A 15794-nucleotide genomic window follows, 5' to 3' on the forward strand; every position below is an offset into this window, starting at 1 on the left:
TGGTCCAGAGAGGAGAATAAAATTTCACATTGTCCCACCCTTTCCAAATCCAGACCCATTGCTATTGATCCTTTCTCTGGCAGAGATGGCTATTGTCTTCCTGCTGGTAACATCCCGCATGACTGCTCTTAGCTTTCTGCCTGCCGGGGACATGCGGCCGGTTGGTTCCTTCCTTTGGCTCTCACTGTGGGTGACACTGGATCTCGGGAGGGTGATATCCTTTGCACCCTCTTTGGGGACCCATCTTACACACAAGCGGGGTTATTCCATCTTCCAGAAATCCTTAAACGTATGCACCCAGAGGGAAAGAAGCAAACTGAGGCTCTTGTGGTTGGATAGGTTGGATCAACGTATGATGTCATTTCATGTCAATCCGAGTCTGAGAAATTGAGAGCAGCTGTCCTGACAAATCTTAACAGAACTAGAAATGCAGGTCTTGAGGCAATTCAAAGTTCCCCTATTCCTGTACCTATCCCCAAACTTCTCCTATTTATGGGAAACGCTTGTAAATGATTGGCTTTACAGAAGCAAAGTCCTTCTCCGAGGAACCAGCTTTCTTTCTCTGTCCTTAAAGTTACATATCTTATCATGTCTTTGAAATGTCTTTGAAATGCAAACCCAGCCTACCTGAGCAAACCCACCCTGTCTGAGGCTGAGGGAAACAAAGGCAAGAGGTCCTTTTAAAATACAAACTACTCAAGGGTCTTGTGCCTAAACTCCAGCAGTCTCCTTTTTTCTTGTTTGTTTTTTTTGTTTCTATTTTTTAAATTAACGTATAAGTATTATTTGTTTCAGGGGTACAGTTCTGTGATTCATCCGTCTTACACAACACCCAGCGCTCACCACAACACATACCCTCCCCAATGTCTCCTTAATCATACCAGGGACACATACACATTTTAAAATTTTCTCTATACGTGTAAGTTACTCTAAGGTGTTTGTAGAGGTCTGTGTGTCCACAAATATACGTTGTCAATGTGAGTTATTTTTCTCTCTGGAGGGTTTTGCCAAAATTAACTTATAGAGAACTCTATTTCCTTACAGACGAGCACTTGCAAGGATCGGACATTCTAAAACTCTCAGAAAGATAGACACTCACCCAAACGTATTTCAGTATCACAGGTTGTGTCAAATATTTGGTTGTGGGTTTAAGTAAAATAGATCTGTCTTAAGAGTTATCAGCATTAAAATTAAAACTTTCATGTGGTTTAGGTTAACTAACAGTCAAATAAGTAGGTGTGATGTCTGTTACAAAATATTTAAAAAAATAGCGTGGGAGAATGACAGACTTTGAAGTTTCATAAAGTTTTTTTTAAGTTTCATTTTCATTACAGTTAGTTAACATACAGTGTAATATTGGTTCCGCGTGCACAAAATAGTGATTGAACACTTCCATCCATCACCTGTGCTCATCAGGACAGGTGCACTCCTTAATCCTCATCACCTATTTCAGTCATCCCTCCCCATGTCTCATAAAGTTTTTATGGGTAATCTCAGCAAAACTGCTAAGAACCAGTAAATTGAATAGACGTAAATAAAGTGAAAAATGTTAAATATATTTTTAATGAATCTCCCAGATCTTTTTGGTGACCTAAAACCTTAAAGTTCTGATGAGTTAAGTCAAATGTTAAATTAAGTTACACTCATTAAATAACTAGATCATTTCCAAGTAAGATAAATTATCAAATTATAAGTTTAATAAACTAAATTTAATTATAAATTATAATAACTAGACTATTAGTTATTGAACTTAGGTTTGTCTACTTTTGATTTCCTTATTGGAGAGGAACTGAAGATAAATTTGGGAGTGTTTGTAAGTGTATTTTGTGTTTTATAAAATGTTGTTTTATGAAGAAGCACACGATTATAGAACTTTTTATGTATTCACAAATTTGCCTATCTAAAGAATGCTGGTATGACAGTTCACAGTTGCTCGCTTATTAGCTTTCATTAAAAATGAAGGTTTCTAAGAGTTAAAAATTTTAATAAATGTAATTAAGACTCCTATCAATAATAAGAGAAACAACCCTGAATGCAGTGAAAGTAAGATGTGTGTTTTAGTATTAAAACGTATGAGGGGTGGAAATATATTTTTTGAGGGGGGTGGGGAAGAAGGATTTTTTCTTAAAGGTAATCTGGTTACCTAAAGAGGGCAAACTCAGATATCTCGGGTCAAATATCCGAACGTAAAAGAAAAAGTTGTAAAAGGTGTGCACAAAGGGGATATTAGGAAAGGAATGTTATGTTTGGTCAGTACTACGATTGGAATGAAGAATTTTCATATCAAAAGTAAGCTGGTGTAGCATTCGAATTTGTTTTTTTCTCTGTTAAAAGGACAGTGAGCTTTTGGGGGATTTTTTTTGTTGCTGTTTGTTTGTTTTCTTTGGACTTTTGGTATAAGTCTCTTTAATATGGAACATTCCAAAGGATTTGCTAAAGGAATTCAGCTTAGTTGGTATGTTAAAATACATGAGAAGTGTTGTCAAATAAAAATTCATACTAAGTTTTATATTGTACTGTAAGATCGTGGCACATGTAGATAAGGTCCATTCTGGTTCTACAAAAAATGGCCGCCCGTTGCCAGACTTGGGCTGTCCTGACGTCCTTGCAACATGCCACCTGTCTGCTTCTGAATCAGAGAAATTAAGGTGGGTAAACATGCAGTGTTTTAAACAAAGAGTCAGGGCTAAGGGAAAACCAGGACAGCCACTTGGCTCTTACCAGCTTGCTAGCAAACCCCATTTTTCTTGGCTTTTGTGTTTTTCATTCCTTCACCCACCACAGGGCATTTAAAATGACTCACATTATAAATAGACATCGGTGGGAAGGCTTCTATAACAGTACAAAATGGTTTTCCACCAATGTCTAACCGGTCAGATCCATAACCCTGGAAAAGCTTTTTGTCTCCAGACACTTCATGCCTCCTCCCTCTGTACCCCTTGGACACCTGCGACTGGAATTCATTCCACTGCCACTTAGTATGTGTTGTCAATATGCCCTTGTCATTGTGTGTACATTTTCTGGATGGGTTTAAGCCTTTCCCTGCAAAGAGGCTGATGCCCTCATTGTGGCAAAGAGACTTAAAAATGGGTTTCCCCTTCGGGCACACCTTCTGTGATCTCCCATGACCAAGACACCTATCTTAACTGGGCAAATCATAGAAGCATTTAGGAAAACCTTGCAAACTTCCTGGAACTGTCTCGGTGTACAGCTTTCTGCTGATCCTTTGTGTGGCCTGCTAGCCTGACCAGCTACAGTAAGTCTCCAATGTCTGATGCTCAAGCCTGTCATCACCAGGTTATGGAAACCTTCTTAGATCATATTTAAAAAGATCCTGCCAATTAGGTATTTTAGACACATCATCAGAGGAAGACAACCCTTTAAGCCCAGTAGAAGAAGGACCTTACCTCGTGCTCCTGCTGTAAAACTAAAAGGTATGGAGCCTCGGGTTCACATCCCACAGCTACGGAAGTCTCCACCTGACCCCTGGTCCTGCACAAATGCTGGAGATTTCTGAATCAAACTGAGAAAAAGAGAAATAGCTGCATCTAGGTAGACGGCTTTCCCCCAAGACCATGGATGAAGACGTCATACTTTAACCAAACATGAAACCCTTTCTTCCTCTTCCCTTTTCCTTTACTCTGGCAGCAGATCTCCCAGGTCTTTACCAAGGCGGTAACTTCTGGAATTTAGAACAACTTTTTATTTCAGGCTAGCAGAAAATCTAACACTGGTCCTAAGTTTTTCAAGCTAAATGAGACATCTCATTTGTTGACTGCCTTGAGTTTACATCCTGAGTGAGATGGGACCTATCAGGAAACTTTCATCATCCCGGATTCAGTCTTTTGGCAGGGCCCTACTTCCCTGGTTAGAGATAAATGTAAGTACCACATGATCAGGACCTTCTCCTTCATTCTTGAATTTATTTGCAGAATCTCTTGCTAAAGCAATGGCTGTCCAACAAAAAACCTTAGACTCTAGCTTAAGTAGTTCTTGAAAATAAGATAGCCTTTGATTTTTTCTCAGCTGAGCAAGGCTCGGTCTGTGCTGTAGCCAACACCTGCTGTACTTGGATTAATACTTTCAGGAAGGTTAAAACCCAATAACACCAGATCACGGCGCAAGACACTTGGCTTAGAAGAATGACTCCTTCGTCAGGGTCTTTGTTATTTTATTTAATTGCTTTGAGTCTTGGACCATGGCTTCAAATTGTACTCCTAACAGGGGGAATATCCTGTTTAGAGTAATCATAATAATCTATGTGGTGCGTTATGCTCTCTCAAAAGCTTTAAATGCAAGATCTGAGCGGGTAACCCGCATACAAATGACATCTCAAAGATTAGAACCTCAAAAAAAGGAACGAAGAGAACAGAAAACCACCTCAGAATTTGTACAGCTGAAATGGTAACTTGGGGACATCACAAGGGTTAAGCACAAAGGTCAGGAACTGTGAATACTGCACTGAGGAATAAAAAAAAAAAAAACTGTGAGAACTTCAGAGCAGTTGCTGAGAGTGGTATTAACGCCTTCAATTTTGATCCCAGCTCTCAGTTAAGCTGAGAGTCTGATCAAAAGGCAAAAGGCAAGGTTGTTAAAAAGAAAGCCACAGGCTCAAAGCGGCCTCACTTAGCCTAAGGCCCCAAGTTGGTAAAGACTTAATACCTCTCCAACACTAGTTTCAACACCCAGAGCTGTAACCTGCCACCAGCGGAAGTGGGACTTTCCTGGTCAGCACCAGGAAGTCTACTGATCAGTAGACTGCCTCAGTTTTCCTTAGGAGGGTGACCTTGCCTAAAACAATGTTACTTGCTAATAATTATTTTTAAACTCCCTCTCTATCTTGAAAAACCTTCCCATTCCTGTAGCCCTTCGGAGCTCCCCTCTATTAGCTGGATAGGATGCTGCCTGATTCTTGGACACATTAGTTAATACGTCCAGTTAGATCTTTAAAATTTATTGGGGTGAATTTTTGTTATTTCGGTTTTCCAATGTTCAGATCAGGGGCAAACATTTAGCTTTGTTTACACTTGGGCTGTATGAAGAGCAAATGAAATTATGTCAGTGAAAATGCTTGCTGTTGAAAACATACATGGAAGAATTTATTCCTATATTTTTATAATAATTTTTTATTATGTTATGTTAGTCACCGTACAGTATATCCTTAGTTTTTGATGTAGTGTTCCATGATTCATTACTTGCGTATAACACCCAGTGCACCATGCAATATGTGCCCTCCTTAATACCCATCACCGGCCTATCCCGATCCCCTAACCCCCTTCTCTCTGAAGCCCTTAGTGTGTTTCCCAGAATCCACAGTCTCTCATGGTTCATTCCCCCTTCTGTTTAACCCCCCCTTCCTTCTTCCCTTCCTTTTCCTACCGATCTTCCTATTTCTTATGTTCCATAAATGAGTGAAACCATATGATAATTGTCTTTCTCTGCTTGACTTATTTCACTTAGCATAATTCCTGTATTTATTGTGTTTATGTATATCCTTTCCTAAAACTCAGTAATGTGAGATCACACAGACAGTCCTAATTATTTACTTCTACAGCTAACAAAGAAAGGAAGAGAATGAGCAAAGCATAAATTTAATGTATCCACTAGGCTGAAGTATCCTCTTAAGTTTTGATTTTTTCTGGTGATCAGAGAAAAGTAAAAGGTATCGTAAGTTCCATGGTGATGATTATGGTAAGAGAGAAATTCTTGTTCATGATGTGTTTTACTTGAAACTCATTTGTGAAACAAATGTCTCCCAAGGTCTTCTCATAGCAACAAAGCTAATGAGGGCACTTCTGTTAATGCAATTCTACAGCAGGTTTCCAGTGCTGGTTCTTGGAAGTTTGTTGTTTGTTGTTTTTGGTTTTTGTTTGTTTTTAACTAAGCTCCATGCCTAGCTGGAGCCTAGCATGAAGCTTGAACTCAGGACCCTGAGATCAAGACCCGAGCTGAGATCAAGTGTCAGGTGCTTAACGAGCTGAGCCACCCAGGCACCCCCATTGTTTTGTTGTTGTTAAAAGCTTGTATATATTATGACCACACAAAAGAAGAAGTGATTCTGAAGAGGGATAAAACTCCGTCTTGTCCAAGTACGACCAACCTTGATTGAGAAAGGGAACCTAGGACACACATACAAATTTTATTATAAAAATTGTTACCTCTCTGTCTTTACTTCAACCAATGCATGATGAAAAGAGACTTTTATTATCTTTTCGAAAGTTTTTATTTTAATTCTAGTTAGTTAACATACAGTGTTATATTAGTTACAGGTGCACAATACGATGAATAAAGTCACTGTACGAAAAAGAAAGAGACATGTAATGTAATTTCAAGTCAGCTCTTGAGAATATTTTAACATTTGACATAATTATACTAACATTTTCCTTATTGGAATTTACCCCAAAGCCTATACCTCAAACCGATTTTTTTAATGAGTGAACCAAGATAAGATTGTGTGGAGTGCGTAAAGTTGCATACGAGAACCATGTCTGTGTGGATAAGGACATATCAAGCAGAAAAAGGATAAACCAAAAGAATGTTAAACTCTCTCTTCCTGCATCCAACAACCAATGATCTTCTCACAGAATTTTGTCTATGTATGTATGTTGACTTTTTTTTTTTTTTTTTTAACGCCGTAGAGAAATACAATTCTCCCCTCGGGTTTCATACACTCAGACAGGTATAAATATGACTTGACCTGTCATTCTGTCTTGCAAGCAAGTGCACTGAAATGCTGAGCTTCTGTAATAAAAAGTTCTTTTGCTAAAAATACTGAAGCTGTCTGGAAGAGCTGTTGTCTGAGATTCCGCAATGGTGGAGTTGTGCTTGTTTCTAAGGACTGTTTTACAAGGGACCTTCCGCTTGCCGTAGCTCATCTAAACCCCTACGACCGTCTGTGAGTGCTGGCGCTGCCAGTAACTGGTACGGTTCTTAGCCACTTACTGAGACTCTCCGCAACTTATTTCCTCTTGTCTAACATGGAGTCTTCCAACTGGAGCTCATGTCAGTGTCACTAAGGGATCATGGGAGATGATGCATGTGAGCGGTCACATGGTGCCTGGCACAGTAGTAATCACTCAATAGGTTCTGATTTCCGTTAGCATCGCTGTCATGTCCACAAACACTACCCACCACTCCAGAAAATCATGTGCTGGGGTTGGGCATACTGGGGAAAGCGTGATTTGAAAGGTAGGGCTGTTTTCTTCACTCAGATAGGAAATTTACCTAAAACAGACTCCTCAAACATCTAAGATTCTGCTGTGGATTCTAGGCATGGACAAATTTATTTTGGCATCAACCCTTCATGCCAGTAGTGTGTGCCGAGGACGGTAGAGCAGCCGCTGTTTCGGGCTATTTTTCCATTCAGCAAGTATTTCAGATCACCTACAGTGCGACAGGCACTGGGCCAGGAGCTAGGAGCACAGAAGGAAAACAAGATCTTGGACATCACCATCCAGTTGTGAGAAAAAAAAGTTAAAAAAGCATCATTCATGAACTTCAGTATATTCGTGTGCGGAAATACAATATATGAGTTGATCTACCAAATTACATAGAAGCAGACTGACCATTTCTGGAATTCTGGGGCTCGTATTTGTAATGGCTCTTTGTCTTTGTTGACAGATTGTATGTATATATGTATGTATGTACCCGTCTATCCACAACACAGACACCTGTCAAATAATGGATATGAACAATTGAATAATACTCGCTCTCATTTCTTCTAGAGCTTGCCATTGATTCTACAAAATACGAAGACGGTAAGTTTTTCTCTATGTTTGCCTCTCTGTTATGCTACAACATTTTTTCCTCCTGATCAACTTAACTTTTGAACTTCCCTGGCTTCAGGGAGAAACCTCAGAATGGCTGGAGCTTTCAAAATAGACTGAATTATATTTTAAGTCAATCCATCGTTTCTTAGGAGTCATCTTGACACAGTAACTGCTGTTTGGGTGTGAAAGGGCTATAAATTAGGGGTGCAGTGATGTGCTCTGAATTCTTTCAACAATGGACTTCATTCATTTCTGTGGCTTTTGTTTCTGCTCACGGAGGAAAACATGATAATCAAGTTGATTCTAGATATTTTTAAGTCTTTGTTCTTTCTGGTAATTGATACCAGGAACCGACACTGAGAGCTCCTCATTGTGCTGTGCTGCACTGTGGGTGCATTTGTGTTTCTCTTAATATTCACTGTGAAGGATTTTATTCCCGTTTTACACATGAGGGCAATGAGCTAAAATTAATTCAGCCCCTTGCACCACACCACACAGCGAGATCTGGGGCTTCAACCCAGACCATCTGAATCGAGAGTTCACACACTTACTCGGTTTTTATTCTTCCTCTAAATCCCAAAGCCAAGGCCCTGAGACAGGTGCACACATAGGGACGGGGTGTGAACGCAGGGCTTCAAGTGCCACAGACTGGACTTAACCCCAGTCTTGTAATTATCAGTTGCATGAATATGGGCACATTACTTACATTTTCTGAGCCAACCAGGCATAACACGAATGACACCTCACTCAGTTATTGAAGACATAAGGTCACTATGTGGACTGTCTAGTATAGGCTATCTCATTTAGCTGACACATTGTTAGTACTGGCTCCTGGCCCTTTCTCCCCACATATGTACAAAGAAAGTGACGAGGAGCATTGGCTCTAGCCCCGCTGATCTGCCCTCCATGTCCAATCTCAAGGGGCCTCTGGAGAAGGGCCTCTGGACCTTAGCTAACGAATTACCTGGTCAAGGGCAAGGAGCTATGAGCACGGCACCATTCGATTGTCCTTTTCCACACCAAGAGCCAACAATTCTGCAGTTCTGATTCTTTGGAGGTAAAACCAGTAAGGGAAGTTTCCACGGCAATAGACTTGGCCTTGTGGTTCCTTGAGTAGCCAGGCTGGCCCACCGTGGTTGTCATTAATTATTTCTTGACATCATGTATTTCCTGCAAAACTGCAAAGGATAATAAATGGTATTGCGTATCGCATCATAGCTACAATGAGAGATATTCAAGAAAGACAGGTGAATAAGCCATGACCACCTAAAGTTTCAGAGAATTTTGATAAACCCCTTTCTATTTTATATGATTCCCTCTTAACAAAAACCTTTCACCCATCCCACTGTGAACACCACCAAATTACCACGGATTGTACCATTCCTGGGAATCTCATAGAATGCACAACATGTAATGGCTAAGATGCTTCTGTATCAGCAATGCAACTTTCTATTTATACTTAATCATTTGATGTCTTGGGTGCTTATCACACGTGGAGAAGCAGAGTTACAGAGTACCTGCGAGTATGTGCTTGAACGTCATGTTCCTGGATTGAAATCTGGGTTCTGGTACTAACTAAAGCTATAATATCAGGCAAATTGCTTCTCTATTCTCAATTTACTTGTAAAATGGGAATGAAAATAATATCATAGGTTATTGAAAATTAAATAAGATTAAAGCATTGCATGCAAAACTCTGAGCTAAGTGGTGGTTAGTTTGTGGTTAATGAATATTGGCTCTTAGCCTTACTTAGAGACATGTTAGGGGTGAAGAAATGCTAAAACATGTATATCACCAATGCTTTTTTCCAATTAGGTCAATTCGTTAAACATTCAACTTTAGCTTTTAATAGTTTAGAATGCTCTAAGTGAATTTCTCAGAGGTTGTTGATTGACTTGACCTGCATTCTGGATTCTGAGTTGTCTTTGCGGTGTTGGTGTCGATATTTACTGCACGTTGTGTTGTTGTGGGGGTGTCACTTCAACCCAGGTCAGGAGAAATGTATACTGTTGCCCCTCTGCCATTAATAAGTCCTAGCCTTTCAAAACAACATGGGAAACTAATAAATGACTTCTTTTAGCCACCCTGCAGCTGCAACTCAGGAACACGTCTGCCTACTACACCTACGTCATCCTCCTCCTGAAAAGCCTGGTCTACTCCGCCATCACCGCCTTCTATCTGCTCGGGGGACCAGTGCTCTGTGGCAATGGGTAAGGTTCCGAACACATGGTGGCACAAAGGTCCACTTTTTTCCAATGACTATTGCTAAAAGTACCTGCTGGGGATCTAAGGGGGCTTCATTCTTGGATTGGTTGATTTCAGTTGACATGTGTCTTTTTCTGTTGTGTCATTTTGCAGAATAGATTTACAAATCACTGAGGAAACAGAAACTTTCACGCTGCAGCAAGAACAAATGCTCTCATGACTCAGGGGCGGGGCCGGGGGACCATCCACAGGGGCCTCAGCACCGCTCTCTCCGTAGTGTCCCCCAGCTCCTCAGCCACGCAGTCCCCACGCCTCTGCACACAGCCAGCACGCAGCTTCTAGTTGTGTCCCCCGGGGCTCTTTCACCAGATGACTGCCTGGAAGCCTTTTATTCTACACATCCGGAAGCTGCCATCCTTGCCACCTGAATTTTGTACTGCTTTTCATCCTAGGCACAATAAAAACAGTCAAAGATCTACGTTTGCCTCTGTGTTCTCTCACTTGCTGCAATCTAACTGAGAGTCCAGGGTAAGGGACAGCATGACATCTGAGCCTTCAAAACAGCGCTGGTTGTAATAATGGTCATTTCCACATTTCTAATTCTTTCCCTGAGACAGTCCTTATGATGCCTTCTTTGGGTCACTGGCCCCAGGGGAGCCACAGCCAGTGATGGTTCCCAGATTATTTCTCTTTTAAAGATCAGCAGATTCAGACTGATTTGGTTGAAGACACTCTGGTGGTGACAGTATAACATGTCACATGACTGGCGGGTGTGCTCAGATCTATCCCAGTGTGTCACGGGCGCCATGTTTCCTGATCTCACAAGAATCGCATGAGAGCTGCACTAACACTGGAAAGGTAGGGTGGTGGAGGGGATAAGTGCTGGACTCTGAACCCCAAGGGCTGGGGCTTAGATCTTGGTTCTATAGCTATTTGAACTCTCTGTGCCATAACTTTCTCATTCATAAAATGAAGATACAGTGGGCCCTTCTCCTGGAGTCGTGTGGGTGAGATGAGCTAATTATGTGGGTACATGCGAGTCCTCAACAGCGTTAGCACCTACTGTTGGCAGCTCTATACTGGAAATAATAGCTAACACACGCACACACACACACTAACAAGTAGGACCCTCATTTATATGTGTGTTGTATTTCTCCAAACACGGCTATGAAGCAAGTGCCCAGTGTAGAGTAGGCAGGTGGGGATAGAAGTGATTGTGTATTTTTCTATTTTCACTAATTAATGCATTTAGTGTAAAAACGTTTATGTATTAGAATCAAAACAATGTCTCATTCAAAATTGGGAAGGTTTTTTTGCTTATTTACAATCAGCTTCAGTTCCTGTGAAACAAGCGCTTTTGGAAACCAAGTAGACGTTCCCATGCAGAAACAACATAAGACCCACCACATACAAAGAAGAGGACATTTAATTTCAATCTCCTTGATTCTCAAGAATGTGATCAGACCTCTTTAGGCCAAATGCCTGGGCCTCTGCTTAGAGATCTGGACCTGTGTGTTCATATGGAAAGCACCGAGGTGCAGAGGGGAATCTAACAGATGACTGACAGCTGTGTGGGCTGATGTCACTGCAGGGGCTCCTGGGCAGTGTCTCCTGTGGCTTCCAACTCCTTAGCACCTTCCTTCCCCAACTGGACCTGGGCTGCTCTAGACGGGGAAGTGCAGGGGGGGGGTGCAGGAGACAGTGTGGGGGGCAGGAGGACGCTGATGTGGTCATGGTGTACTATTTTCTCAGGCTTCCTTTGTCCATGTGCTCTGTCAAATGTGGCTGAATCGTGGAAAATGCTTGAAGTCAAACCGGCCCCTGCTGGTTGGGGCTCTGCAGGCATTGTCTTGGGCGTTGTAAGATGAAATAAGGACAGTTAAACCACAGCCAACTAGCTTACTTCCCAAAGGCCACAGCTAATGGAAACATACCCATCTGCACACGCACGCTCCTGCTGTCAAACATCCTGTCAGGCTGTGGGTGGGGGTCCCCCTATTTATACCAAGTTCATTCCAGTAGCTGCTATGTGAGTTGGGGTCATATGACCAGGACTGTGGAGACGCCGCACCCTCAGGCCACTCCGATGACACTGTTCTGAAGGAAACAGCACACAGACTTTAACACTAGGTGATCCCCGACATTCCACCCGGATCTGCGCTTTTCCACGGCAGGTGATTTACTGAGGCTCAGACTTTCAGTCTCATTGTGTCACTGTGGGCAGGGTGACATGAGACCTGTGCCCATGAAGCTACTAGCACAGGTAGACGGTAGACGGCACACAGCAGGTGCTTCTTTCCTCGCAAGAACACAGACATAGGGAGGCTCTGAGTTCAACTGTGTCATTGAATGTCATAGACTGAGTCATCTCAGTCCCTCTACAGGGACAGGTGACTGTAGAGTCAGTCTGAACAAGGCTCCATAGAAGACATGAACATTACATTTGATGGGGTCCAAGAGGAGGGCAGTTCAGCGATGTGAGCACAAAGAACAAGTGTCCCCGCCCCCTCCCCCCCTAAGACATGACATTGACAGCCTGGGAAAGAAAGATTTGTGCAACATTTAAAGGACTTTTATCTGATAAAGGACTTTTATCTAGAATGTATAATGAACTCCGACAACTCAATAAGAAGATAAACAACATAACTTTAAAAAAATCATAAAAAGCTTAAAATACACATTGTATGATTTAGTTTATATTAATTGTCCAGAAAGGATACATTTATAAAACAGAAATCTAATCAGTGGTTTATCTAGGACTAGAAGTAGGAGCAGGAATTATGTGCAAATAAAGGAAATTTTGGATAATAAAATTGTTCTGCAATTATACTGTAATGTTGGTTAAAAAAGTATAAATTTACTGAAATGCATGCAATCGCACGTTTACAATGAATGAATTGTATGCTATGCAAATTACATCTCACTAAGGCTGGTTTCTTAAAAAAAATCAAGGATAGGTAATATCCTCACTTGTGATGTATCAATACTTTTCAAAATTTTTATTAAAAATTAGAAAAATTCGTTTCTAATCTACTGAGTATATATAAGGCCACTCTATAAATTGATCATTTAAGCAAGAACTGTTCATAGACATTATAGGTATTCTGATAATAGTCGCATGGGGCCCCAGGGTTAGCCAGACTGTCCCAGGCAAACAGCATGTGTGTTGGTTACTTTCAGAATGTGTCAAATTCCTATTTCAGTGCGTTCATCTAGATTTATTGGCAAAGATTATATGATGCAATTGAGCGATTCTTCATTTTCACCCTCTCTGTGACTCAGGAGGTGACAAACTACATTTTCCTCAGCATCACGACCGGCTCACGTCATGTCTGACCCCACATAACACCTTCAGCCAATCATCTGACAGAGGATTGTGCTTCCTCGTTCCTTCCACTGAATACAGGGGAAGCAGGACACGGTGAGACCAACACGCAAACCTGCAAACACACCCCCTTCATTTTCTTCAAAAGTACTTCTAACAAGAGGTGCTAATTTTCCAAATCTCTAAGATAGTAAACGTCAAGCCATTCCTTTACAAGGAAAATGCTAACACTTTATTGTTGGTGCCCCCGATGTCTCTCCTTCTCTCTTCTCACCCCTTCCTTCCGCAGCCACACATCGACTCCGTGCCGGAGCCGCGCTAGGGCTGGAGAAGGACAGTCAGGAGAAGGCAGGCAGCCCCAGACGCCCTCTCCTCCCCCAGGGGCCCATCAGCGCTGGATCCGTCCCAGGGCAGCAGGAGCCCGGACGCCTGTCCTGTTGCATCTTAGCCGCTGGCCTCATGACCCAGCCGTGCTTTAGGGTGGAATCTTCTTTTTTTCCCAGCTGTTGCTGATAACATTGCTCTTATTTATTTATTATTATTATGTTCAGTTAGCCAACATATAGTAAGTACATCATTAATTTTTGATCTTGCATTCAACGATTAATTAGTGTGTGTAACACCCAGTGCTCATCACCGCACGTCCCCTTCTTTTCAAGGCACCTTATTCCAGTAATAGTTTTTCATTTTAATTCTTTCCTGACTTGAAAGTTCACACAATGAACGTATAATACAATAAAGTAAATCCCTTTGCACACTCCTTCTCTGCCTGCTGCTTAGCTGCACTTTGTCTTGAACAAAGCAGCACCCAGCACAGCACCCTGACCATGTTCTAGCTCAGCTCCGTCGTCCAATGAAACGGTAATGCTCCCAACCACCACTAGGTGGGGGTAGACGTCAGAGTCAGGAAGTACAGGGATTCAGAACCGGAAGCTTGAGGAAGCATTCCTCTGAAGGTATTCCTCCTGTTATTATTATCCTGTGGCTCTGAACTTCTAATTATGTAAATCATTAGTACCGGGAATTTTTATTAGTCTTACAAAATAAAGGTATGCAAGGCATGCGCTTAAATGTGAGCTTCCTTCTTTCAAAGGAACAAGTCCTATGGCATATAAAGAAAATCTCCATGAAATACCCCTCATAATGAAGTAGGCAAAGGTTTAATCCTTATTTGAGTTTCTGCTGGCTGAGAAAGAGATTTTCTGCTAATCCATATGTGTATTTCATCCCATCTACCCTTTCCTGTTTTAACCTGCTTTTAGATCCAATATGAATATTCCAGAATATCGTGTTGCTTAGAGTTCCCCTGATTCCCTGGCCCATTGCTGTGACTCTGATCACTAACATGAGTCTCCCTGCCTGGAATATGCCCTGCTATCGTGTGTGTGAGTGTGTGATGTGTGTGTGTGTGCGTGTGTGCATGTGTTTGTGTGTGTGTGTTTCATTACTTACTAAGCTCAACACTGGGAATACAATAACACAGTCTCTAACTCAGGTTGCTATCCCAGCAGTAGAAACAGGCCAGGTCAGGGCTGAGGGGGTGCAGGCAGCACAGATGACAGGGCTGGGGAGAGTTCCTAAAGAATGGCAGAGAACACCCTCCCAGCAGCAGGGGGCAGGGCAGGGGTGGGGGGGGGGAGAAGCCTTCTCTCCTGTGAATGGAGAGTAGGATTGCAGAGCAGTGTGAAGGATAGAAAAGCAAGCTGAGCAATGGCTTGAGGGTTTTGACACACGACATTTTCAGCAAAATTAAGAAGGGAACACAAGGAGACAGGACCAGGAGGTTGGACAACTGGGGTAGGAAGGTGAAAAAGGTGCTTTCTGCCAGACTAAGGACCCACGACTTCCTTAATCCTTTCCGCCAATGAAGGATGTGGGGCAGGAGAAGATGGTGATCAATGAAGCATTTCCATTAATACTGAAAGGCCCCACATGGATCAGCTGTGAGCGTGGATTCCAGCACTGAGCCGGGGTTCAAATCCTAGCTCCACCTCTTACTCTTTGTGACTTTGCACAAATTATTCCCTTCTCTGTGCCTCAATCTGCTCATCTCTGAAATGGGCTGATGAGACTTTCACCTCCTAGAGTGGGGTGAGGAATCTATGGAACAACGCAGGTGGTGATCCCAGGGACACAGAGGGGCTGGCTGTTTCTGCGGTTGAATGTCCTCCCCGCCCCGGGGGCTCACACCGGCTTCTAGGGAAGCCTGGCCTGACAGCTCGAGAGAGGAGACACGTTCTCTCCCCATCCTGTCCTCCACCTGCTCTGGATGTCTGCTGGGCCCACTGAAGAATGGAGATGGAGACCCACCTCACCCCCCCGACTGCGGCTCCATTCCAATCAGCACTTCCAGGGTCTTCCTTTAGCTCAGTCTCTAGCTGCTCTCAGAAGCCTAACCTGGGGACTCACTTACTGGTTCCTCTTCTGCCTCTTGAGGTGACACTTTGAAATCCAGGAACCATGTCTCCATCCAGGCAAGGAAGAATGAAATGATA

At 42.4% G+C, this 15794-nt stretch overlaps 1 protein-coding gene across 7 annotated transcripts in view; it reads left to right on the forward strand.

Moving 5' to 3' along the window:
* The window catches only part of LOC100476605 (T-cell receptor gamma chain C region C10.5), a 30180-nt gene extending 19728 nt beyond the window's left edge, over positions 1-10452 (forward strand). For 6 of the 7 annotated variants that reach the window (XM_034665968.1, XM_034665944.1, XM_034665953.1 and 3 more), the window contains 3 exons: positions 7725-7757; positions 9850-9979; positions 10128-10452. In XM_034665968.1, coding sequence (XP_034521859.1) covers positions 7725-7757; positions 9850-9979; positions 10128-10194 — 230 coding nt within the window. In that variant the 3' untranslated portion in view covers positions 10195-10452. The remainder of the gene's footprint in view (positions 1-7724; positions 7758-9849; positions 9980-10127) is intronic. The other variant, XM_034665979.1, reaches the window with a different exon arrangement.
* The last annotated feature ends 5342 nt before the right edge of the window (positions 10453-15794 follow it).

The sequence above is a fragment of the Ailuropoda melanoleuca genome, chromosome 1 (assembly GCF_002007445.2).
Source record: "Ailuropoda melanoleuca isolate Jingjing chromosome 1, ASM200744v2, whole genome shotgun sequence".
In the NCBI taxonomy this organism is placed as follows: Eukaryota; Metazoa; Chordata; class Mammalia; order Carnivora; family Ursidae; genus Ailuropoda; species Ailuropoda melanoleuca.